General features: G+C 51.0%; 1 protein-coding gene across 1 annotated transcript in view; it reads left to right on the top strand.

Annotated features, from left to right (window-relative positions):
• Positions 1-12,606: 12,606 nt before the first annotated feature.
• Positions 12,607-26,539, top strand: part of LOC138514392 (sodium-coupled monocarboxylate transporter 1-like) — a 501,148-nt gene continuing 487,215 nt past the window's right edge. The window contains exon 1 of the mRNA XM_069629874.1: positions 12,607-13,073. Coding sequence (XP_069485975.1) covers positions 12,723-13,073 — 351 coding nt within the window. The 5' untranslated portion in view covers positions 12,607-12,722. The remainder of the gene's footprint in view (positions 13,074-26,539) is intronic.

Here is a 26,539-nt window from a genome sequence, read left to right as displayed (position 1 = left end):
GGATGTTTTTTCTGTGGTCGGTGCCTGAGGGCAAGTGGACAGGGTAGTGTGGTGGGAGAACGTTGGCCGGAGGGAGGTTTTTCTGTGGTCGGTGCCTGAGGGCAAGTGTACAGGGTAGTGTGAGGGGGAGAAAGTTGGCCAGAGGGATGTTTTTTCTGTGGTTGGTGCCTGAGGGCAAGTGTACAGGGTAGTGTGGGGGGAGAAGGTTGGCCAGAGGGATGATTTTTCTGGGGTGGTGCATGAGGGCAAGTGGACAGGGTAGTGTGGGGGGAGAAGGTTGATTAGAAGGATGTTTTTTCTGGGGTCTGTGTCTGAGGGCAAGTGGACAGGGTAGTGTGAGGGGGAGAAGGTTGGCCAGAGGGATGTTTTTTCTGGGGTTGGTGCCTGAGGGCAAGTGTGCAGGGTAGTGTGAGGGGGAGAAGGTTGGCCAGAGGGATGTTTTTTCTGTGGTCGGTGCCTGAGGGCAAGTGTACAGGGTAGTGTGGGGGGAGAAGGTTGGCCGGAGGGATGATTTTTCTGGGGTCGGTGCACGAGGGCAAGTGGACAGGGTAGTGTGGGGGGAGAATGTTGGTGAGAGGGATGTTTTTTCTGGGGTCTGTGCCTGAGGGCAAGTGGACGGGGTAGTGTGAGGGGGAGAAGGTTGGCCGGAGGGATGTTTTTTCTGGGGTCGGTGCCTGAGGGCAAGTGGACAGGTTAGTGTGAGGGGGAGAAGGTTGGCCAGAGGGAGGTTTTTCTGGGGTCGGTGCCTGAGGGCAAGTGGACAGGGTAGTGCGGGGGGGAGAAGGTAGGCCAGAGGGATGTTTTGTCTGGGGTCGATGCCTGAGGGCAAGTGGACAGGGTAGTGTGGGGGGGAGAAGGTTGGCCGGAGAGATGTTTTTTCTGGGGTCGGTGCATGAGGGCAAATGGACAGGTTAGTGTGGGGGGGAGCAGGTTGGCCAGAGGGATGTTTTTTCTGGGGTCGGTACCTGAGGGCAAGTGTACAGGGTAGTGTGAGGGGGAGAAGGTTGGCCGGAGGGATGTTTTTTCTGGGGTCGGTGCCTGAGGGAAAGTGTACAGGGTAGTGTGGAGGGAGAAGGTTGGCCGGAGGGATGTTTTTTCTGGGATCGGTGCCTGAGGGCAAGTGGACAGGGTAGTGTGGGGGGAGAAGGTTGGCCGGAGGGATTTTTTTTCTGGGGTCGGTGCCTGAGGGCAAGTGAACAGGGTAGTGTTGGGGGGGGAAGGTTGGCCGGAGGGATGTTTTTTCTGGGGTCGGTGCCTGAGGGCAAGTGGACAGGGTAGAGTGGGGGGAGGAGGTTGGCCGGAGGGATGTTTTTCTGGGGTCGGTGCCTGAGGGCAAGTGAACAGGGTAGTGTTGGGGGGGGAAGGTTGGCCGGAGGGATGTTTTTTCTGGGGTCGGTGCCTGAGGGCAAGTGGACAGGGTAGTGTGGGGGGAGAAGGTTGGCCGGAGGGATGTTTTTTCTGGGGTCGGTGCCTGAGGGCAAGTGTACAGGGTAGTGTGGAGGGAGAAGGTTGGCCGGAGGGATGTTTTTTCTGGGGTCAGTGCCTGAGGGCAAGTGGACAGGGTAGTGTGGGGGGAGAAGGTTGGCCGGAGGGATTTTTTTCTGGGGTCGGTGCCTGAGGGCAAGTGGACAGGGTAGTGTGGGGGGAGAAGGTTGGCTGGAGGGATGTTTTTCTGGGGTCGGTGCCTGAGGGCAAGTGGACAGGGTAGTGTTGGGGGGGGAAGGTTGGCCGGAGGGATGTTTTTTCTGGGGTCGGTGCCTGAGGGCAAGTGGACAGGGTAGTGTGGGGGGAGAAGGTTGGCCGGAGGGATGTTTTTTTTGGGGTCTCTGCCTGAGGGAAAGTGGACAGGGTAGTGTGTGAGCGGGAGAAGGTTTGCCGGAGGGAGTTTTTTTCTGGGGTCTGTGCCTGAGGGCAAGTGGACAGGGTAGTGTGTGAGCGGGAGAAGGTTGGCTGGAGGGATGTTTTTTCTAGGGTCTGTGCCTGAGGGCAAGTGGACAGGGTAGTGCGGGGTGGAGAAGGTTGGCTGGAGGGATGTTTTTTCTGTGGTCGGTGCCTGAGGGCAAGTGGACAGGGTAGTGTGGGGGGAGAAGTTTGGCAGAGGGATGTTTTTCTGTGGTCGGTGCCTGAGGGCAAGTGGACAGGGTCGAGTGGCGGGAGAACGTTGGCCGGAGGGAGGTTTTTTCTGAGGTCGGTGCCTGAGGGCAAGTGTACAGGGTAGTGTGAGGGGGAGAAGGTTGGCTAGAGGGATGTTTTCTCTGGGGTCTGTGCCTGAGGGCAAGTGGACAGGGTAGTGTGAGGGGGAGAAGGTCGTCCAGAGGGATGTTTTTTCTGTGGTCGCTGCCTGAGGGCAAGTGTACAGGGTAGTGTTGGGGGAGAAGGTTGGCCGCAGGGATGATTTTTCTGGGGTCAGTGCATGAGGGCAAGTGGACAGGGTAGTGTGGGGGGAGAATGTTGGCCAGAGGGATGTTTTTTCTGGGGTCTGTGCGTGAGGCAAGTGGACAGGGTAGTGTGAGGGGGAGAAGGTTGTCCAGAGGGATGTTTTTTCTGGGGTTGGTGCCTGAGGGCAAGTGGACAGGTTAGTGTGAGGGGGAGAAGGTTGGCCAGAGGGAGGTTTTTCTGGGGTCAGTGCCTGAGGGCAAGTGGACAGGGTAGTGTGGGGGGGAGAAGGTTGGCCAGAGGGATGTTTTTTCTGGGGTTGGTGCCTGAGGGCAAGTGGACAGGGTAGTGTGGGGGGGAGAAAGTTGGCCGGAGAGATGTTTTTTCTGGGGTCGGTGCATGAGGGCAAATGGACAGGTTAGTGTGGGGGGGGAGAAGGTTGGCCGGAGGGATGTTTTTTCTGGGGTCGGTGCCTGAGGGCAAGTGTACAGGGTAGTGTGGGGGGAGGAGGTTGGCCGGAGGGATGTTTTTCTGGGGTCGGTGCCTGAGGGCAAGTGGACAGGGTAGTGTTGGGGGGGGAAGGTTGGCCGGAGGGATGTTTTTTCTGGGGTCGGTGCCTGAGGGCAAGTGGACAGGGTAGTGTGGGGGGAGAAGGTTGGCCAGAGGGATGTTTTTTCTTGGGTCGGTGCCTGAGGGCAAGTGTACAGGGTAGTGTGGAGGGAGAAGGTTGCCGGAGGGATGTTTTTTCTGGGGTCGGTGCCTGAGGGCAAGTGGACAGGGTAGTGTGGGGGGAGAAGGTTGGCTGGAGGGATGTTTTTCTGGGATCGGTGCCTGAGGGCAAGTGGACAGGGTAGTGTTGGGGGGGGAAGGTTGGCCGGAAGGATGTTTTTTCTGGGGTCGGTGCCTGAGGGCAATTGGACACGGTAGTGTGGGGGGAGAAGGTTGGCCGGAGGGATGTTTTTTGGATGTTTTTTTTGGGTCTGTGCCTGAGGGCAAGTGGACAGGGTAGTGTGTGAGCGGGAGAAGGTTTGCCAGAGGGAGGTTTTTTCTGGGGTCTGTGCCTGAGGGCAAGTGGACAGGGTAGTGTGTGAGCGGGAGAAGGTTGGCTGGAGGGATGTTTTTTCTGGGGTCTGTGCCTGAGGGCAAGTGGACAGCGTAGTGCGGGGTGGAGAAGGTTGGCTGGAGGGATGTTTTTTCTGTGGTCGGTGCCTGAGGGCAAGTGGACAGGGTAGTGTGGGGGGAGAAGTTTGGCAGAGGGATGTTTTTCTGTGGTCAGTGCCTGAGGGCAAGTGGACAGGGTAGAGTGGCCGGAGAACGTTGGCCGGAGGGAGGTTTTTTCTGTGGTCGGTGCCTGAGGGCAAGTGTACAGGGTAGTGTGAGGGGGAGAAAGTTGGCCAGAGGGATGATTTTTCTGGGGCGGTGCATGAGGGTAAGTGGACAGGGTAGTGTGGGGGGAGAAGGTTGGCTAGAGGGATGTTTTTTCTGGGGTCAGTGCATGAGGGCAAGTGGACAGGGTAGTGTGGGGGGAGAATGTTGGCCAGAGGGATGTTTTTTCTGGGGTCTGTGCCTGAGGGCAAGTGGACAGGGTAGTGTGAGGGGGAGAAGGTTGGCCAGAGGGATGTTTTTTCTGGGGTTGGTGCCTGAGGGCAAGTGGACAGGTTAGTGTGAGGGGGAGAAGGTTGGCCAGAGGGAGGTTTTTCTGGGGTCAGTGCCTGAGGGCAAGTGGACAGGGTAGTGTGGGGGGGAGAAGGTTGGCCAGAGGGATGTTTTTTCTGGGGTCAGTGCCTGAGGGCAAGTGGACAGGGTAGTGTGGGGGGGAGAAGGTTGGCCGGAGAGATGTTTTTTCTGGGGTCGGTGCATGAGGGCAAATGGACAGGTTAGTGTGGGGGGGGAAGGTTGGCCAGAGGGATGTTTTTTCTGGGGTCGGTACCTGAGGGCAAGTGTACAGGGTAGTGTGAGGGGGAGAAGGTTGGCCGGAGGGATGTTTTTTCTGGGGTCGGTGCCTGAGGTCAAGTGTACAGGGTAGTGTGGAGGGAGAAGTTTGGCCGGAGGGATGTTTTTTCTGGGGTCAGTGCCTGAGGGCAAGTGGACAGGGTAGTGTGGGGGGAGAAGGTTGGCCGGAGGGATTTGTTTTCTGGGGTCGGTGCCTGAGGGCAAGTGGACAGGGTAGTGTGGGGGGAGAAGGTTGGCCGGAGGGATGTTTTTCTGGGGTCGGTGCCTGAGGGCAAGTGGACAGGGTAGTGTTGGGGGGGGGAAGGTTGGCCGGAGGGATGTTTTTCTGGGGTCGGTTCCTGAGGGCAAGTGGACAGGGTAGTGTTGGGGGGGGGAAGGTTGGCCGGAGGGATGTTTTTTCTGGGGTCGGTGCCTGAGGGCAAGTGGACAGGGTAGTGTGGGGGGAGAAGGTTGGGCGGAGGGATGTTTTTTCTGGGGTCGGTGCCTGAGGGCAAGTGTACAGGGTAGTGTGGAGGGAGAAGGTTGGCCGGAGGGATGTTTTTTCTGGGGTCGGTGCCTGAGGGCAAGTGGACAGGGTAGTGTGGGGGGAGAAGGTTGGCCGGAGGGATTTTTTTTCTGGGGTCGGTGCCTGAGGGCAAGTGGACAGGGTAGTGTGGGGGGGGAAGGTTGGCCGGAGGGATGTTTTTTCTGGGGTCGGTGCCTGAGGGCAAGTGGACAGGGTAGTGTGGGGGGAGAAGGTTGGCCGGAGGGATGTTTTTTTTGGGGTCTGTGCCTGAGGGCAAGTGGACAGGGTAGTGTGTGAGCGGGAGAAGGTTTGCCGGAGGGAGGTTTTTTCTGGGGTCTGTGCCTGAGGGCAAGTGGACAGGGTAGTGTGTGAGCGGGAGAAGGTTGGCTGGAGGGATGTTTTTTCTAGGGTCTGTGCCTGAGGGCAAGTGGACAGGGTAGTGCGGGGTGGAGAAGGTTGGCTGGAGGGATGTTTTTTCTGTGGTCGGTGCCTGAGGGCAAGTGGACAGGGTAGTGTGGGGGGAGAAGTTTGGCAGAGGGATGTTTTTCTGTGGTCGGTGCCTGAGGGCAAGTGGACAGGGTAGAGTGGCGGGAGAACGTTGGCCGGAGGGAGGTTTTTTCTGTGGTCGGTGCCTGAGGGCAAGTGTACAGGGTAGTGTGAGGGGGAGAAAGTTGGGCAGAGGGATGATTTTTCTAGGGCGGTGCATGAGGGCAAGTGGACAGGGTAGTGTGGGGGGAGAAGGTTGGCTAGAGGGATTTTTTTTCTGGGGTCGGTGCCTGAGGGCAAGTGGACAGGGTAGTGTGGGGGGGGAAGGTTGGCCGGAGGGATGTTTTTTCTGGGGTCGGTGCCTGAGGGCAAGTGGACAGGGTAGTGTGGGGGGAGAAGGTTGGCCGGAGGGATGTTTTTTTTGGGTTCTGTGCCTGAGGGCAAGTGGACAGGGTAGTGTGTGAGCGGGAGAAGGTTTGCCGGAGGGAGGTTTTTTCTGGGGTCTGTGCCTGAGGGCAAGTGGACAGGGTAGTGTGTGAGCGGGAGAAGGTTGGCTGGAGGGATGTTTTTTCTAGGGTCTGTGCCTGAGGGCAAGTGGACAGGGTAGTGCGGGGTGGAGAAGGTTGGCTGGAGGGATGTTTTTTCTGTGGTCGGTGCCTGAGGGCAAGTGGACAGGGTAGTGTGGGGGGAGAAGTTTGGCAGAGGGATGTTTTTCTGTGGTCGGTGCCTGAGGGCAAGTGGACAGGGTAGAGTGGCGGGAGAACGTTGGCCAGAGGGAGGTTTTTTCTGTGGTCGGTGCCTGAGGGCAAGTGTACAGGGTAGTGTGAGGGGGAGAAAGTTGGCCAGAGGGATGATTTTTCTGGGGCGGTGCATGAGGGCAAGTGGACAGGGTAGTGTGGGGGGAGAAGGTTGGCTAGAGGGATGTTTTTTCTGGGGTCTGTGCCTGAGGGCAAGTGGACAGGGTAGTGTGAGGGGGAGAAGGTTGTCCAGAGGGATATTTTTTCTGTGGTCGGTGCCTGAGGGCAAGTGTATAGGGTAGTGTTGGGGGAGAAGGTTGGCCGCAGGGATGATTTTTCTGGGGTCAGTGCATGAGGGCAAGTGGACAGGGTAGTGTGGGGGGAGAATGTTGGCCAGAGGGATGTTTTTTCTGGGGTCTGTGCCTGAGGGCAAGTGGACAGGGTAGTGTGAGGGGGAGAAGGTTGGCCAGAGGGATGTTTTTTCTGGGGTTGGTGCCTGAGGGCAAGTGGACAGGTTAGTGTGAGGCGGAGAAGGTTGGCCAGAGGGAGGTTTTTCTGGGGTCAGTGCCTGAGGGCAAGTGGACAGGGTAGTGTGGGGGGGAGAAGGTTGGCCAGAGGGATGTTTTTTCTGGGGTTGGTGCCTGAGGGCAAGTGGACAGGGTAGTGTGGGGGGGAGAAGGTTGGCCGGAGAGATGTTTTTGCTGGGGTCGGTGCATGAGGGCAAATGGACAGGTTAGTGTGGGGGGGAGAAGGTTGGCCGGAGGGATGTTTTTTCTGGGGTCGGTGCCTGAGGGCAAGTGTACAGGGTAGTGTGGGGGGAGGAGGTTGGCCGGAGGGATGTATTTCTGGGGTCGGTGCCTGAGGGCAAGTGGACAGGGTAGTGTTGGGCGGGGGGGAGGTTGGCTAGAGGGATGTTTTTTCTGGGGTCGGTGCCTGAGGGCAAGTGGACAGGGTAGTGTGGGGGGAGAAGGTTGGCCGGAGGGATGTTTTTTCTTGGGTCGGTGCCTGAGGGCAAGTGTACAGGGTAGTGTGGAGGGAGAAGGTTGGCCGGAGGGATGTTTTTTCTGGGGTCGGTGCCTGAGGGCAAGTGGACAGGGTAGTGTGGGGGGAGAAGGTTGGCCGGAGGGATTTTTTTCTGGGGTCGGTGCCTGAGGGCAAGTGGACAGGGTAGTGTGGGGGGAGAAGGTTGGCTGGAGGGATGTTTTTCTGGGATCGGTGCCTGAGGGCAAGTGGACAGGGTAGTGTTGGGGGGGAAGGTTGGCCGGAGGGATGTTTTTTCTGGGGTCGGTGCCTGAGGGCAAGTGGACAGGGTAGTGTGGGGGGAGAAGGTTGGCCGGAGGGATGTTTTTTTTGGGGTCTGTGCCTGAGGGCAAGTGGACAGGGTAGTGTGTGAGCGGGAGAAGGTTTGCCGGAGGGAGGTTTTTTCTGGGGTCTGTGCCTGAGGGCAAGTGGACAGGGTAGTGTGTGAGCGGGAGAAGGTTGGCTGGAGGGATGTTTTTTCTGTGGTCGGTGCCTGAGGGCAAGTGGAGAGGGTAGTGTTTGAGCGGGAGAAGGTTGGCTGGAGGGATGTTTTTTTTGGGGTCTGTGCCTGAGGGCAAGTGGACAGGGTAGTGTGTGAGCGGGAGAAGGTTTGCCGGAGGGATGTTTTTTCTGGGGTCTGTGCCTGAGGGCAAGTGGACAGGGTAGTGCGGGGTGGAGAAGGTTGGCTGGAGGGATGTTTTTTCTGTGGTCGGTGCCTGAGGGCAAGTGGACAGGGTAGTGTGGGGGGAGAAGTTTGGCAGAGGGATATTTTTCTGTGGTCGGTGCCTGAGGGCAAGTGGACAGGGTAGAGTGGCGGGAGAACGTTGGCCGGAGGGAGGTTTTTGCTGTGGTCGGTGCCTGAGGGCAAGTGTACAGAGTAGTGTGAGGGGGAGAAAGTTGGCCAGAGGGATGATTTTTCTGGGGGCGGTGCATGAGGGCAAGTGGACAGGGTAGTGTGGGGGGAGAAGGTTGGCTAGAGGGATGTTTTTTCTGGGGTCTGTGCCTGAGGGCAAGTGGACAGGGTAGTGTGAGGGGGAGAAGGTTGGCCAGAGGGATGTTTTTTCTGGGGTTGGTGCCTGAGGGCAAGTGGACAGGTTAGTGTGAGGCGGAGAAGGTTGGCCAGAGGGAGGTTTTTGCTGTGGTCGGTGCCTGAGGGCAAGTGTACAGAGTAGTGTGAGGGGGAGAAAGTTGGCCAGAGGGATGATTTTTCTGGGGTCAGTGCATGAGGGAAAGTGGACAGGGTAGTGTGGGGGGAGAAGGTTGGCTAGAGGGATGTTTTTTCTGTGGTCGGTGCCTGAGGGCAAGTGGACAGGGTAGAGTGGCGGGAGAACGTTGGCCGGAGGGAGGTTTTTGCTGTGGTCGGTGCCTGAGGGCAAGTGTACAGAGTAGTGTGAGGGGGAGAAAGTTGGCCAGAGGGATGATTTTTCTGGGGTCAGTGCATGAGGGCAAGTGGACAGGGTAGTGTGGGGGGAGAAGGTTGGCTAGAGGGATGTTTTTTCTGGGGTCTGTGCCTGAGGGCAAGTGGACAGGGTAGTGTGAGGGGGAGAAGGTTGGCCAGAGGGATGTTTTTTCTGGGGTTGGTGCCTGAGGGCAAGTGGACAGGTTAGTGTGAGGCGGAGAAGGTTGGCCAGAGGGAGGTTTTTCTGGGGTCAGTGCCTGAGGGCAAGTGGACAGGGTAGTGTGGGGGGGAGAAGGTTGGCCAGAGGGATGTTTTTTCTGGGGTTGGTGCCTGAGGGCAAGTGGACAGGGTAGTGTGGGGGGGAGAAGGTTGGCCGGAGAGATGTTTTTGCTGGGGTCGGTGCATGAGGGCAAATGGACAGGTTAGTGTGGGGGGGAGAAGGTTGGCCGGAGGGATGTTTTTTCTGGGGTCGGTGCCTGAGGGCAAGTGTACAGGGTAGTGTGGGGGGAGGAGGTTGGCCGGAGGGATGTATTTCTGGGGTCGGTGCCTGAGGGCAAGTGGACAGGGTAGTGTTGGGCGGGGGGGAGGTTGGCTAGAGGGATGTTTTTTCTGGGGTCGGTGCCTGAGGGCAAGTGGACAGGGTAGTGTGGGGGGAGAAGGTTGGCCGGAGGGATGTTTTTTCTTGGGTCGGTGCCTGAGGGCAAGTGTACAGGGTAGTGTGGAGGGAGAAGGTTGGCCGGAGGGATGTTTTTTCTGGGGTCGGTGCCTGAGGGCAAGTGGACAGGGTAGTGTGGGGGGAGAAGGTTGGCCGGAGGGATTTTTTTCTGGGGTCGGTGCCTGAGGGCAAGTGGACAGGGTAGTGTGGGGGGAGAAGGTTGGCTGGAGGGATGTTTTTCTGGGATCGGTGCCTGAGGGCAAGTGGACAGGGTAGTGTTGGGGGGGAAGGTTGGCCGGAGGGATGTTTTTTCTGGGGTCGGTGCCTGAGGGCAAGTGGACAGGGTAGTGTGGGGGGAGAAGGTTGGCCGGAGGGATGTTTTTTTTGGGGTCTGTGCCTGAGGGCAAGTGGACAGGGTAGTGTGTGAGCGGGAGAAGGTTTGCCGGAGGGAGGTTTTTTCTGGGGTCTGTGCCTGAGGGCAAGTGGACAGGGTAGTGTGTGAGCGGGAGAAGGTTGGCTGGAGGGATGTTTTTTCTGTGGTCGGTGCCTGAGGGCAAGTGGACAGGGTAGTGTTTGAGCGGGAGAAGGTTGGCTGGAGGGATGTTTTTTTTGGGGTCTGTGCCTGAGGGCAAGTGGACAGGGTAGTGTGTGAGCGGGAGAAGGTTTGCCGGAGGGATGTTTTTTCTGGGGTCTGTGCCTGAGGGCAAGTGGACAGGGTAGTGCGGGGTGGAGAAGGTTGGCTGGAGGGATGTTTTTTCTGTGGTCGGTGCCTGAGGGCAAGTGGACAGGGTAGTGTGGGGGGAGAAGTTTGGCAGAGGGATATTTTTCTGTGGTCGGTGCCTGAGGGCAAGTGGACAGGGTAGAGTGGCGGGAGAACGTTGGCCGGAGGGAGGTTTTTGCTGTGGTCGGTGCCTGAGGGCAAGTGTACAGAGTAGTGTGAGGGGGAGAAAGTTGGCCAGAGGGATGATTTTTCTGGGGCGGTGCATGAGGGCAAGTGGACAGGGTAGTGTGGGGGGAGAAGGTTGGCTAGAGGGATGTTTTTTCTGGGGTCTGTGCCTGAGGGCAAGTGGACAGGGTAGTGTGAGGGGGAGAAGGTTGTCCAGAGGGATGTTTTTTCTGTGGTCGGTGCCTGAGGGCAAGTGTACAGGGGAGAAGGGGGAGAAGGTTGGCCGGAGGGATGATTTTTCTGGGGTCAGTGCATGAGGGCAAGTGGACAGGGTAGTGTGGGGGGAGAATGTTGGCCAGAGGGATGTTTTTTCTGGGGTCTGTGCCTGAGGGCAAGTGGACAGGGTAGTGTGAGGGGGAGAAGGTTGGCCAGAGGGATGTTTTTTCTGGGGTTGGTGCCTGAGGGCAAGTGGACAGGTTAGTGTGAGGGGGAGAAGGTTGGCCAGAGTGAGGTTTTTCTGTGGTCCGTGCCTGAGGGCAAGTGGACAGGGTAGTGTGGGGGGGAGAAGGTTGGCCGGAGGAATGTTTTTTCTGGGGTCGGTGCCTGAGGGCAAGTGGACAGGGTAGTGTGGGGGGAGAAGGTTGGCGGGAGGGATGTTTTTTCACGGATGGATGTTTTTTCTGGGGTCGCAAAGCCTACCCACATGACCGTGCGTGGTCCAATGACTGCCCACCAGGGATCTCAGGAGGCAGGCAAAGGCAAGGGCATGCTGAGCAAGTGGGCCCCAGCAATAGAGGCTGCCACATTAAATCGGTGCCTGCTCTTCAAAGGTGCAGCGAGGCCCAGCTGGATGGGGCCGATGATGGCCTCTGGAGCCACAGATCTTTCAAGTCAGAAGGTGTTCTTCAGGCCCCTAAAGTTGTTCCAAACAGCGACTGTACTGTCTAATGTCCCTCAGTGACACTATTTGCATCTTCCAGGAATGTAAAGGTCCTGGGCTTCTGTTATTCTTGGGTGGCCTCTTGGCGTGGTGACCTTCAAGAACATGGCTGGAAGTTGCAAGTGCTGGTCTACTGGTGGGTGCTGATCACAGGAAGCTAGTGCTAGTCGGATTCCAGGGGCTTGTGTCTGGGCACTTGCAGGTTGCCCTGAGCACCCCACGCGTGGCTATGGTCCCCCTCCATTATCCAGGATTCTCTCTATGCCCTGGGGTGTGGCTAGAGCACAGAGGTGTGGTGCAGTGTAGTGGACGGGATGAGCATGCTGCCGGTTTATCTAGAGAAGGTTCCAGAAGATGTGTTCCTGCATAATGCATGTACCGCTGGCCAGGGACTGTCAGTTATGAATGTCTTGGTTAGTTGGGATGATCTGGCGCACAGTCTGCGGCACAATCTCGGTGCAGGAAATCTAGGGAAAGCGACTAGTTAAATTACTTGAGGAACGAGGTAAGAGGGAATTCACCTGGGCAGAGTCGAAACAGCTTAATCTCGGGCACAATCTAGGAGCAAATTGGCTTGCTGCTCTGACCAATGTCTAACATCTGGTGCCCAACCAGAGGGTGAACACATCTGGCACGGTCTAGCAGCAGGTCACTCTGGGAGAGTCTACGAGCAGATACCTGGAGGCCAATCTAAAATCAGACAATGGCAAAAGGGATGCACCAAGGTTAGCATGCGGTGGGTAGCATTATTACTGTTGTGTATATGGGGGTGGTGCAAGGTGCAGTGTTTGGATGCCAGTGCATGTGTTGTGTATTGTTCTCCTGCACACAGGGGATGTGGTCATGATTGTGCACTGTTGTGCCTACATGATGGTGTGTTAAGGGAAGGTCCTTGTTGAATTATTTCAGGGGTGCGTTTACACGTGCCCCTAGCAGAAAAAATCACTCTTTATCGGCCCTGAAGGTATCATTGCAACCGGCCAGTCTAACACTGCCTTTCCCCACCAAACCCAGCCCCCTTTCCTTGATTACTGCAAGTCAAATTTCTTGTTAAAGACATTGTTGACAATACAGTCATGGGATTTCTTAGTCAATTTCCAAACCTGCTCTTTTGCAACTGCAGTCGACTGGCTTGTGATATTAGGACATTGGCAGAGGCTTTCTTCAAGCCCAGTACTGGAGCAGTACCAAGGAGATGGAGGGTCAGGTCTCAGAGACCTATCCAGAAGTTCAGGCTTACCTCAGTTTACTGGTCGCTGCGCTCAGGCAGCGGTAGCAGAGCAGCCACCCACTCCCCGAAACAGCTTCTCTTTCACAGTAGTAATGCATAGGTACTCATTACATATATCCATTGCTTATTCATGAGACAGAAGACTCTGCTCCTGAAGTCAGTCAAGCGCTTGGAAAAATGCGAAAATCGCTGTTATAAGAAGTTAGCTTATGTTTATTTGTGCCTGGCGTGTGAGCTATTCAGACCATAAAGGCACACCGGGGACGGCGGGTGCATCATGTGCCCTGGAAGTCTGAGAAGTAGACAAGCACCATCAAATTTTGCAAAGATTAACTTTACAGTCCGGTTCAAAGTTCCTAAGGCAATGATTCGCCCATGCGTCGAACCCTATAGTCCGCTTCAAAGTTTCTAAGGCAATGATTCGCCCATGAGTCGAACCCTCAAAATCCGCTTCCCTACTTTATCAGGATTATCCGATCCTTTCGTTATAAGACTATTTCTAGACTTGAGCCTTTCTCAATCTCTACTGTGAGAATGGGCGCTCCAGGGAAGACCGCATCCTTCAGCATTTGGGACTACGTGGTTTTTGCTGGGATGCTCTTGATCTCGGCTGTTATCGGCATCTATCACGCCTTTGCCGGGGCGGGCAAGACTACATCCAAGGATTTCCTTTTTGGTGGCAGGAGTTTAAATTCTGTCCCCGTGGCTCTGTCCCTCACTGCCAGCTTCATGTCTGCCATTACATTACTGGGGATGCCGGCGGAAGTCTATAGATTTGGGGCCATTTTAATCTTCTTGACCATCGCCTACCTCTTGACAACTATGTTCTGTGCAGAGACCTTCCTTCCTGTCTTCTATCGGTTGGGTTTGACAAGTACATATGAGGTGAGTGCTTTATTCAATACTTTAGTACAGTAAGTCTATGAATTTGAGAGAGGATCTTAGATTTGTGACATGTAGCCATGGGTTCGCTCTGAGCTTATGCCACGAAAGTATGTTTATGATGAAAAATAGTAATTGCTAATTCAAAGCTGATAGTCCCATGAAAGGAGGCCATCTTTAATTCAGGCATATGCTATTTTCGGGAGAGTGTTTTAATAAAAGTGGAGCTGTACCCCTGAGAGTATGGAAACCGAGTGAACTCTGATAAAGCCACAAGAGCAGGGTTGTGTGTGTGTGCGTGTGTGTGTCAGAAAGCCTGAATGTGACCAGAGCCAATCAGAGCAAGGCCTGGGAGAGAGTGATAATAGGCCTCAGATAGTGAGGCAATTGTATCTGGAGTCCTGAGGGAGGTAGTCCAGTGAAGGGGAGTCTCAGAGATTGCAAAAGAGTTCATCTATCAGCAGTGGTAGCTGCCGATATTTTTAATTGAATGAGCTTAAATATTTCCCGCAAATATGCTAGAGTGACCGAGCGTAGCGAGGGGGCCTGAACGAACCAATAGTGGTTCGGTGGATGGGAAAGTTGAATAATGGGTTAAAATGGAGCATTTGGCTGCACAATTGGGTAAAAAGCCAGACAGTTTTCAATTGGGTTTTGCGGGGTAACACATGAAAAAATCCAAAAGATGCAAGTCACCAACAGTGCACAGGAGCATTTCCCACTAGATTTCCATGCTGCCTGCATGAATACATGCCGTGATTCCCATATAGACACTCCTGTTGGCTTTCCCTTTAAAAATGCCACGTTTGAGAAACCTGAAGGTGTCTCCCTAACTAGTCCCCGGGGATCTGTCATACAGGTGGCCAGGACACGGCCATTGCTATTACATCCAGTTCCTGGGGGTGGACCATTGCGGGAGGATCACCTGGATGGGGGGATCCTCGGGGAGTGGGGGGGGGGCATTGACGGGTGACACGCGGTATTCCCCCTCATAAACCCTCTTCCTACTACAGAGGATACTCAATCCCTCTACCCCCCTTTTCTAATATGAACACTTTCGCACACAACGAAAGACGACGGACAATCACCAATACCGGTTACCTGACATATCCCAACACAATGGTACCGTCCTTGACTCCAGATACTAGGAAAGCGAAGCAGTTCATCACAGCCGGTGAGTCAAGAGGAGAGCCGATAAGAAACTGAACTGTGTTGAACAAAAGTAACAAATGGCTAATTGAGGAAAATACAAAGAACTGTTGAAACGAAAGGTGAAAACCAACCACAGAAGAGTCGGCCACCACATGGGTGCTGACTCAGGAAACTCTGGCCGATTACCCTATTGTTGCAACTACCATTACCAGAAGGCCTTGGTTAAGACGAGAAAGGGGTCAAAGTGGTCATACGGGGGTCTAACAAAATCCTCAGTACAGTCGTTAGGCTTTGATCGGCAGATGAAGGTAAAGCTAAGGGAAGTGAATCCTGCACTGTGTGATTGGCAAAAGTTGGCAAGAGTGAACCCGACGGAGGGATGCCGATGTAAAGGGGGCGAAGCCTGAAATCCCATTGAACAGTGTGTTGACAAGAGTGAACCCGGCAGAGGGATGTCCACAGTGAACTCTTTAAAAAGACATTAATATTTGTGAATGTCACAGAGAAGAATTTTTAAAATCCTCTTTTTCATGAATATTATCCCACGCTCTTTTGTATTTAGTTGTAAGGATTGGCAATAGGCTTTTCTTAGTATAGTCCCTTTTTATTTGACAAGACGCCTCTAGGACTGCCTTATTATTATTTGATGGCAGTCGCTTGCTCCCATCTTAGATTTAGGTTTAGATTAGGAGTTTTTCCAACCCAGATATACAGTTTAATAAACACCCTTGAACTGTGATTACTTGTGTCTGTCTTTACTACCATGAGTTCCTTACATATGGTGTCAGGAGTGGGACGTGACTCAATTGAAACTAATTGGGGAACCCTACAATTTCAAAAGCTTAGACAGCGAGCCTCTAAACCTTCCATCGCCACCAAGGAATCATAGGGTTTGATATCTGTAGAAGTAGGGAAGCTGTTAGCCTCCCTGGGAAATGAGGAATGATTCCTACCGACTTGGTTTTAATACCCCCTGCGGGGTGTTAGATAAGATTGGCCCCGAAATCTTACCTAGCTTGGAAGTTTGGGATAGATGTCTCAACAGGCATTATTGACCCTGACTTTCGGGGAGATGTAAAGGTCTCCTACAGAATCACTGTGAGAGCCGCTTTGAGGTACTTTGTGGAGATGAAATCACCCAGGGGACTTTGGATAGAGCTCTATTTCCCCAGTTTAAAGAAACTGAGCCAGATAAAACAGAGAGAGGAAACTTAGGCTTTGGGGGAGCTGATAAATCCCTTAACATTGACGAAAGGAAGGGAGAAAAGCCTACCATCTACCCCGACCTAGCCTCTGCCCAACAAAATGATCCAGCTCTCGCTGAAGCTTTCTTACAAGCAATTATGGAGGGAGAAGGCTTAGATATGGGAAGTCCTTTTTTTTTCTTAAAACAAGGATTGCTTTATATACAAGAGACATCGACGGAGCATCTAGTAAAAACACAACTGGTAATACCCAAGTGCCGACGGAAGGTCATACTAGAGATTGTGCATGCATTCCTATCTTACCGTGTGACATTTAGGACAATCTAAAACCCAGGTGCATATTAGTGGGAAATTTTACTGCCCATGTATTCACTCAGATATAAAAACCTTAATTCAGACATGTGCGATCTATCAAAAGACCGGCACGCACATCCCATTACCTGCCCCTGTGAATCCATTGCAGATCATAGAAATCCAATTTTCAAGAATTGGTATGGACATAATTGGACCCCTAGAGACATCCAGACTAGGTAATAAATATGTCCTTGTGATTGTAGATAATGTGACCCGATATCCAGAGGCTTTTCCAATGCAGAATAATACCCTCCAGCAGATCCTCAAACACCCTCTACCGCATTTCTCCAGGGTCGGCTTTCCCAAGGAAATACTAACAGACCTGGCTTCAAATTTTATGAGTAAACTTATACTACACATGAGGGCGCTGCACCGAGGCCAAGATGGTGGTTCTAGTTTAGGGCTCCCGAGCATGTGATTGTTCACAACAAAGATTTTACTGTTTCTAATTATCCTGCAGCAGTTGAAATATACATACTGGGCTTCCAAATCCATTGTCCATGCTGTGGCCCTTTCCCGCTCCTTATCGGTGCCCGGAGTGGTTTGAATGGAAATTTGGTGGTCTGGTGCAGGTGAGAGACCGCGTGTATTGTGGAACTGCCCTGCCTTGGCTTGGCTGGCAGTGCGGATCGGACATCGCCAACAACATAACGAGTGCAGAGCATCCTGCACTGCTGTGACACTGCTGATTTCTCCCTCCCCGTAGGGAGCACCGCCCGCCACAGAGTGCCATGCGCACTGAGGGGCTCCCCATAACCCTGAACCCTGGCAGAGGTGTGATTGGCACACAATGCGCATTGACTGTGTCGGCTAAATTGAGCACCAGTTTGATATACGTGCTGCGGCAGCCTTGATCTTTCAATGCTGCAGCCTCTTCATTTCTCCCTCCTGGAGAGTGCTGCTATCCGCGCTGTGCACCAGGGTGTTTCCTGCTGAGCATCCCAGGCTCCCAGCCGTCGGACCACGGGACGATCGCACTGACCCCTTACACGCCTTCTGTGCCTGGGGGCCTGCCCTCAATGGTCCAAAATTGGAATCTGCTGTGGCTGCCCCACAACTGTGACTGCGGCCAGATCGAGGGACGCCAGGACTCTGCTGCACAGGCGGAACAGGTACCTCCTCTCTGCTACATTGAGCTTGGGCAGGTGGACTACTGGGCCCTGCAGAGGTGGGGGCTTCACAACGTAAACCGGGAGGTGCTGGCTACTTACTGATTGGGAGTCGTTTCTTCAGCCCCCTGCTCCTCTACACTACCTCAACACCTCTCATTGCAAGGTCCTGCCCATATTGCGGATTAGCCCTGACCCTACCATCACCTGGAGCGCTGATCTGGGTTCCTTGGACATCTCCCTGCCATTGGAACCCGTAGTCCCCCGTCTGGATCCCCCCATCTGCCCAGGGGGCCCGTTGCGGTGCCCTGGCATACCCGTGTTCTCTGGGACTGTCCTTGATAGACTGGAATTCCACACCACGCCGGCCATAGACTTACACTGAGGGTTGAGTGGCCACTTACCTACAGATGGTGCGGCAATTCATTTCATTGCTGGCAGCCAGACTGGAGATGGTGCAAATGTCCATGCCTTCAACTGGCAACATGTGTGTTAACCGATTGGGGCCAGTTTATGAATAGCATGTGAGCAATTATCCTTCTATCCGTACTTAAGTTCCTAATGGACCTGGTGGGTCCATGCGACAGCTTCCCATATGCAATGCTGCATTGTTAAGTTGAAGTGGTGGCTGTGGGAATACATCCCCATGTTCCTAGGGGATTGTATGAGGGGGGTGGCGGGGAATGATTGGGGTTGTTAAAATTTACAAAACTGCACTTGGCACACATGAAGCTTACATACAAGGGTAAGATGGATGGAAGGGGCGTATTGATAGTCAGGGGAGGACTGGGTTTCGATGCTGGGCGAGCAAGCAATGTGAACCCTATTGTATTCAGATGGGGACATAACATGCCTGAGTTGAATTGTCGGGGGCTTGGGTAATTCAATTAAATGACAGAAAATACACCTGTACGTCAAGAGACACAAAGCCCAAATCCTCTACCTACAGGAGACACATGCCCTCTCGCCGATTTGTGAAGGGTTTGCCAGGAATTGGGGGAAGAATCGATTCTATACATCCTACTCCTCCCAATCGAGGGGGTTATGATATTGCTACATCAGTCTGTTCCGTTTAGATGCAACCATATGCATGCAGACCCGATGGGCATATGTGCTGGTATATGGGCCCCTTGCGGGCAGGCAAATGCTGGTGGTGAATGGATACTGTCCCGATGTGGATGATCCTCAATTTTATACAGATATTTTAAGGGAGGTTGCCTGGCATCTGCTGGTTCCTATTCTATGGGGAGGCAACTTCAACACCATCTTGGATTTAGAACGAGATAGGACCACATGCACCCACAGAGCCCCTTCCCGAGCCACCTCTACTATTAAAGAGGGTATGAGCTCCTTGGAACTCGTGGATGCTTGGCGTGCGCTGTATCCCTCTGATCGTGCATATACCTTTTACTCCTCTGCCCATGATTCTCTATCCCATATTGCCATATGGGTTATCTCTCATACGCTACTTGGTGGGGTTGTTTATGTCTCCATGTTCCCTACACCTACTCTGACAACTCTCCGATCAGTATCTCCCTGACCCTCCCTACACGTTTCAAACCCTGCAGCAACTGGCGCTTTAAGTCGTCAGCCCTGCAAGATGTTGCATTTGCATCAACTATGGACGACCACCTACACTTGTTTTTTTAAGAGAATGTAGGCTCAGTACCCTCACCTGACACACTCTGGAAAGCATTTAAGGTTTACCTCCGGGGAATGGCAATGTCCACGAAGTTTAGAGTCCTCAGAACAATTCAGCATGATATGGCACAGTGGGAGGGTACACTGCATGAGTTAGAGCGGGGCCTGGCGGGCGACCACTCTAAAACCACACTTGCACAGATTAAAGAGACAGTGGATACTTTTCGAATCCATGCAGAGTGCTAAGTGACATTTTTCAATGTTCCCATGGCGGCTAGGAAGTACAGAGAGGGGGATAGATCTGGCAGACTACTTGCACGCATGGAACGACAGGATGAAGGCAGCGGGTGTATCCCACTTGTGAGAGATAGATTAGGTGACCTGGCTCACACGCCTGCAGCCATCAACAAGGTTTTCACAGGTTTCTATCAAGACCTCTACACCAAACAAGACACATGCATGTAGGGTGAGATCGAGGGGTTTCTTGATGTATTATCACTTAGTCAGATGTCACAGGAGGCCAGGGCCCTTCTTGATCTCCCAATTCCGGTAGCTGGTATTACTGTGGCAATTGAACAACTCCCTTCTGGGAAGGCTCCAGATACGGATGGCCTAACCACTGAATTTTATAAACGTTATAAGTAGACCCTCGCCCCTTATCTCCTTCAGGTCTGACTCAAATCCCTCAAGTCCCAATTGCTTCTCGGTACTATGCGAGAGGCAGACATCATGGACCTGCTGAAGCAGCGTAAACCCGCGTCAATGCGATTCATACCGCCCTTTGTCCTTAATTAATACTGATGTTAAGATATTTGCAAAGATATTGGCTACTCGGTTGATGCCAGTTTTGCCGTATATTATCCATCCTGAACAATCGCGATTCATCCCCGGCAGATCCACAGCACTCAACCTTTGACGCCTTTTTAAAATATTGGCACAGATCGATCCCAAAGCTCATGCGTTAGCATCTGTGTTAGATAATTAGAAGGCGTTTCACTCAGTCTCCTGGCAGTTCATGTACACAGTGCTGTCGAAGTGTGGGTTCGGTCCAGGGTTCCTTGGGGTCCTACGCCTCCTCTATGCCAACCCAGTAGCCAGGGTTAATACGAATGGAATACTCTCCGACCCATTTGTGATAGGACGTGCCAGCCGCCAGGGCTGCCCCTTATCGTCTCTAATATCTGCTATTATAATTGAGCCCCTGGCGGACCTAATAAGACTTAGACACAATCATTGAGGGAACCGGTTGACCGCCTAACCGCAAATCATCTCCCTGTATGCATATGATGCGTTAATATACATACGGAATCTACAAGAACACTTAAAGCCCATTATGCAGTATGTCCTAAGGTTTGGAGAGGTGTCGGGTCTCCGACTGAACTGTAGTAAATCCAAGCTCTTTCCATTGATAGATAGCACTCCTCCTCCCATAGACTTGCAGGGATTTCAGTGGGCTCCAGCGACGATAAGCTACCCAGGCGTGATGGTAGCCAGACGCGGCCCCTTGTTACATGACCGCAACTATAACACATATATGACCGAATTGCGAACTAACTCATGAGCTGGGCCCACCTTCCCATCACAATAGCGTGTAAAATTGCACTTCTGGAAATGACGGTCCTTCCTAAGCTACTTTACCCCTTTTTTAACATACCTGTGTGGCCTCAGTAAATTTGTATGGCATTTAGGGGTGGTACAACTGAAATAGGGCATACTAACACAACCATTTGACTGGGGTGGGTTTGCTGCTCCCGACTTTGAGTTATATTAGATGGCAGCACCGACGCAGTATGCAACCCTGTGGTACAGCTATGATGCACCCCCCCGCCCCCTCATGTACTGCTAGATCGACATTCGGTTGAAGGCAGAGACCTGCGCTCACTGGTTTTCCCAGAGGTGTTTGCTGATGATTGCTCCTTCGACCCTGTTAGTGTCACAGAGTTGGCAGGGCGCAAAATTTGGAAGGCGATTGATGTACATGCCCCATTTCATGAAGACTTTCCTTTATGGAATTGTGTCCCATCCCTGCCTCCTGCTGACCCTGGCGTGCGGGTGACGTGGACATGGCTGGGGTTTTGAACACTGAGGTCACTATACCCGAAAGAAAACTTTGACATCCGGGGCCTACGCGGAGGACGTCTTTCCTGTGGCTGCAATATGCTGGCCTACGCAGAGCATGTAAGAAACAGTGGAGTTGCTTCCCAACTAAGCCTGAGAACTACACACTACTGGGGTTTGCTCTGACAGCTAGCGACAGTCGCAACCGGGTGTCATCCCGGTACCGCTCAACTCAAACATGCTCGAGGGTGACACATTATAATACACGCATTAAATGGGCAAGAGACACCCAACTAGAGATAACCGATGACTTCTGGGCTGATATGCTGGTATGTGCGCACAGACCCAGATGGTGTCATTTAATTCCTGCTTCCAACTGACACAGCTCAAAGTGTTGCATCGGTACCATTACACTCCTGATACAATACGCATGTTTTCAAACTAGGGAATTAGGGCTTGCCCACGCTGTCATTTTGCCCATGCTGGGTATTGCCATATGTTGTAGGGCTGCCCCCATCTTGTGGCCTTTTGGGGCGAAGTGTGCGCGACGCTGTCCAAAATGACCAATACAGATGACCTCTTGCCCCCATTGTTCTGTCTATTCCAGATGCCAAATACGCCGTCTGGCACGGTCAGCAAACTTGTACGGCTCTGTCTTATTTTAGCCAAGCGTTGCATTCTACCGCGCTGGGCTGGTGCACATGCTACTAATAAAGATCATTGGTTGAGGGATGTGACATGGGCGAATAACATGGAGGAGCATTGGGCACATATGCAGCCTCCTGAGTCAAAGCCGAATGATATTTGGAACCCCTTCAGACTGTACTTTTTGCGCACTGTGACAAATGCGGGTGGGACTCAGTCACTATGATTTGCTTAAATCATCCCCTGGAGACCATGCCCCGGACTCATGAGGAATATGTTGGAACACCCCCCTGGCATGTACTAGTTCCCCACGCTAAGTTATGCAACACTTGTTTTTTTTTTCTACCCTGATGCCCTTTCACCGTCGTCGATGCTGTAAATGTTATCCTACTGTACTGTGTTGTGTAATGTCAAGTGCTTTAAAAAAGAATATTTTTTTTAAAAAGAGCTTCTACACATTACCACTTTGTGCACTTCGGTGTACCATCCCCAAACCGATGGTCTGGTAGAAAGATTCAATAAAACCCTGAAACTAATCTTACGTAAATTGGTGGATAAGGACAGGAAAGATTGGGACTGAATGATCCTGTGGGCACTATTTGCAGTCAAGAAAACCCCTCAGGCGTCGACAGGTTTCTCTCCTTTTAAACTACTAAATGGTAGAGAGCCCCGTGAGGTCTTGGATATGTTCAGGGAATCATGGGAAGAATGAGAAAAGGCCACCATCCCCATCTCGCAGACCGCCATCAGAATGCGAGAACATATGAAACTAGTTTGAGATATTGTTTGTACTCATGTGGAAAAGGCAGAGAGCCAACAAAAATCTGCTTATGACAAAAAAAGTGAATCTAAGATCATTCTCCATAGGACAAAACGTACTAGTGCTCTTACCCACCTCAGAGAACCAACTTGTCTCCAAGTGGCACGGACCTTATGAGATAGTAGAGAGAACGGGAACCTGTACTTATAAAGTAGCCCAACCGGACAGAAAACAGAAAGTCCATTTGCATCATGTCTACCTCTTGAAAGAATGGAAAGGGAACCCGTCAGCTACCAAGACCAAAATACTAGCCTGTCTAGTTCCTGAAGAAATAGATAACTCTGACTTAATTCCTCCTGAGCTATCTATCCAACAACAAGAAGATCTAAAAGACATAGTTATCTCGTTTCCCGATGTATTCTCAGAAAAACCAGGAGGAGTAAAAGGCACGTACCACTATATTAGGATACCTAAAGGTAAAGTGGTTCCTTGAAAGCTGTACAGACTCCCAGAAACCCGCAAACAGGTAGTGATTGAGGATGTCAACAAAATGTTGCAAGCCAATATCATTGAACCATCTTCAAGTCCATGGTCCTCTCCTATCATGCTGGTTACACAACCTGACCGTTCCTGGAGATTCTATGTAGACTTCTGTCAAGTCAATACCATATGAGACTTCGATGCCTATCCCATGCCACGCATCGATGACCTAATTGATAAACTTGGATCAGCCACCTTTCTATCTACTCTAGATTTAACCAAAGGGTACTTGCAAGTTCCCTACATGGCCCAGATACGGAAAGAAACTTGCACGCAGTACCCTCTGGGACCACCACATACAATTAGGACGACAAGTGCAAGTCAAACCAACCTTTGGTATATGTCTGTACCACACAGTTTTTGGTAGCGAGCTGAGCAGCCAGGTTTATCTCAAGAGTGAATGTGAGCAGTACAAGAAGTTACACTGAGGTCTTTCAATCACAGTGGTTCAAGTAGACACTTATATTCAAGGTTTCTTGGTAAAACGCATATTAATTTATTACACAATCATTTAGAAAACATTTCAGTAGAAGGAGGCAACTTAATATTATATACCAATGCACTTCAATACAAAACTCTAAGATTTTGAGACAGGTTGAGCTCCCCTGAATTAGGAGCAAAATAACAGTTCAGTTACTTAGAAGTGGGCAAAAGGGACACAGTAAGTGGAATAGATCACATATACTTGTTAGACAGTGCAAATAGTTTCAGTTCACCAGAAGAGTTCAATTCAAGTCAATAGGCCTAGGCCAAAGTCAATGGGCTAGTGCTTGGGATATGAAAGAGAAGTTCTGGTATCAAACGGTAAAGTCTTTGCAAAAGTTCTCAGAAGTAGTTTAGGCAAAACAAAAATCATATGTTGGGTCACAAGCTGATTAGTCCTGCAAGTTGGGAAAGTTTCACAAACTTTCACCGCAAGAGTGGCGTTCTCTCAATCGGGTTGGCACAGTAACTTAGTATGAAGAAAAAAATGCAGCTGAAGTCGTTGGTTCCTGGCAGTTGCTGCAGATCTCACTGTCCCTGAGCCTCAGTCATGGGGACAAGAGGGAGGACGTCGGGGGGCTCCTGCACTGCACAGGATCGTCGAAAAAGCAGCAAAATGGAGTCACTTCAGTTCCAGTAGCTGTAGATTCAAGCACACATGCTGATGTCCCTCTCCCTGGTTAATCCTAACCAGCCTTGAGAATGGTTGAACATGTGGATGGAGGAGATGTATCGCACAAGCAATATTGAAAATGTGATATATTCTGTGAATGGGGAAGGACGTATTTTTGATAAAATATGGAAGGCCTTTTTGGATAAGGGTAGTCAGTCGTTGGAGCTTCCTGTGTCGAGTTTACCTGTATTCAGATAAGTAGACATGCATGTTTCAATTTACTCATTATAATGTTCATGTCTTTTGCTTCTTGGTTTGTTGCTATGCCAAAGTTTTCTAGAAGGTTGTTTTCAGGTCAATGTTATGAATTGCTATTGCTTTTTGACTTTTGCATCACACCTTTTCTGCCCCCTTTTATTTATTTATTTATTTATTTATTAATTATTATTATTATTTTTATTATTATATATTTTTTTTAATATTATTTTTTTTTTTATTATTTGCATTTAATCAAAAAGATTTTTACAAAAAACAGTCTTTTAAAATTCTTTTCATGAACAGTTTTTAAGAACAGTTTTTTAAGAGACGACTTGACACACCGCTCTCCATTTCTTTCTTTCTTTCAAAAGTCAAAAGTCATTCAGTGGGCGGGTTTTGCCCTATCATCATCCGACTGGACTGTACTCGTTTAGCCTGTCAAGTGGTTTTCCAGGTTTGCCTTTTTTAAAGCAATGTCCAGTAGTTTTGCGGCAGCCCTCGTCCATCTGGCGGAATCGCCAGAAATGAGCCGACACCAGCCCACCTCTTCAGTTAATGCCGATGAATGGGATAATAGCGGTGTCAAGTACGTCACTCTTTCTAAAGACATCGCTGGACAAGACATCAAAAGGTGTCTGACAGTTTCCAATTGGTCAGGATTTTCACATAGTCGGCATGAGGCTGTAAGGGATTTTGATCTAATATATAAAATTTCCCTCCCTTGTATGAAGAGTGTTTAGCCGAGCTCGCATGAACATTTTTCTTAAAGCTTTTTCAGGAAATTTTTCACAGTATTTCAGTGGAATTTTTGGTTTGTTGTGGCCAGGTGGAAGGTCTTTCAACAGTTTATATGACGACATTTTTTCGTTTGTCCAGATCCAATCTTGCTGCAATCATTTTTCTTTTACTCTGCTTGGGTTAGCAATCAGGAGTTCTTCCGTGCAGGTTATCTCTTCCAATTTATCTTTCTGTTTCCTGACCCAGGCAGCTAGAGGCTTACACCCACCTCTTTGAATTTCGTCTGCTACCACTCGAAAGATTGGGAGGGAATTTGGGGATACAATTTTTCTGAAATGTTGAAGAGCACCATGCTCCACTGATGCTGCAAGGGACGTAAGGCCGAGGTCTCGTCGAATCGCCGCCATCGGTGCTGATTTTGGGAGGCCCAATACCGACTTCCATACAAAGCCTTCCAATATTTGCCATAATTCTTCTGGAAGGCTTAGGTTTGCACACATTCCGTACGTTAAAGCTGGCACTATTTTTGCCTTGTAGAAATTCAAAGCCGGTGTCCATGCGAATTTTCCAAACTTTCTGTCTACAGCTTTTAATTGAGCTGTCAGGTTTCTGGCTTTGTCCCACAGAGCTTCCATAGTGGTATTTTCTTTCAGGGAGTTGTCTTTCCATACCCCAAGATGTTTATATTCATTGACCACTTCCAATTTTCTGTTTTCCAAAAACCAAACCGATGATGTTTTTCGGTTAGTTGACGATTTGGTAAAATCAAGATTTTGGTTTTCTGAACATTAATTTCTAAATTATTTTTACTCATGTCGGCATAAGGTTTGATAATTGCTGCTGGAGACCAATTTTTGTCTGGTCCATCAAAATTAGGTCATCCGCATACCATAGTCTGGACACTTGTGACAATCCCACTTTTGGTGGAAATGAGTGAATTTTTCCCTCAGTATACTGAAAATCGCCTATAAAGGCGATGAATAGAGCCGGTGCTAAAGGGCAGCCTTGCTTAACCCCACGATTTGTAGGGCTTTTATGTGATAAATGGCCTTGCTGACTTAATCGGACCTGCATTGATGTTTGAGTATGTAAAGCCATAATTGGATCCAAAATTGGGGCCGGACAATTCCAGGCTCTCAGTTTGGCCCACAGTTTCTCACGATCCACGGGATCAAAGGCCTTTGACAGGTCCACCAGAGCCAGATGGACTTTAGGAGAACCGGATTTCACCCTTGCTTTAATGATATTTAAGATAAAGATGTTGATTATCGTCCCTGTACCCTTCTGAAATCCCGTCTGAAAGTGGTCGGCCGCTGGGGAAATCTTAACCCACTTCTGAAAGTGGGTTAATAATAGAGTCGCAAATATTTTCCCCAGGATGTCCAATAGTGCGATAGGCCTATAGTTAGAAGGATTTTCTTTAGGGCCTTTTTTATAAATTGGTACCACCACTGCTTCTGTCCAAGATACTGGAATTTGTTTTATTTTATGACAGTGAATGAAAATTTCCCTTAATACTGCGGCCCATTCATCAGGATGTTTTTTAATGTCAATATTGGACAATCCGTCAGGGCCTGGGGCTCTTGAGATTTTTAGTTGTGATATTACTCTCAGTATATCCTCCATATTTGTCAGCGGGATCCAATCGTCATCTGAGGCCTGAGTTTTTCTATCTACAGTCGTTGAAGGTAGTTGAAAAAGTGCAGTGAAATGCACTAACCAATTTTGTTCCGAGACTGCATTTGCTATAGAGGGAGCACTTTGACCGTTGGTAGCTTTTAATAAGTTCCAAAAATCTCTTGTATTTTTTGATGCAAGAGACCTTTGCATCGCTTCAGCGTCCTTCTGGTACAAACTCGCCACATGATGTTTTATCCATGATTTGTAGTGGGATGTGCCCTCATAATAATCAG

This window comes from Ambystoma mexicanum, chromosome 12 (genome assembly GCF_040938575.1).
Source record: "Ambystoma mexicanum isolate Mex_15411 chromosome 12, UKY_AmexF1_1, whole genome shotgun sequence".
Classification (NCBI taxonomy): Eukaryota; Metazoa; Chordata; class Amphibia; order Caudata; family Ambystomatidae; genus Ambystoma; species Ambystoma mexicanum.
The sequence above is the reverse complement of the archived record's forward strand: the minus strand, read 5'-3'. Positions and strand labels throughout refer to the sequence as shown.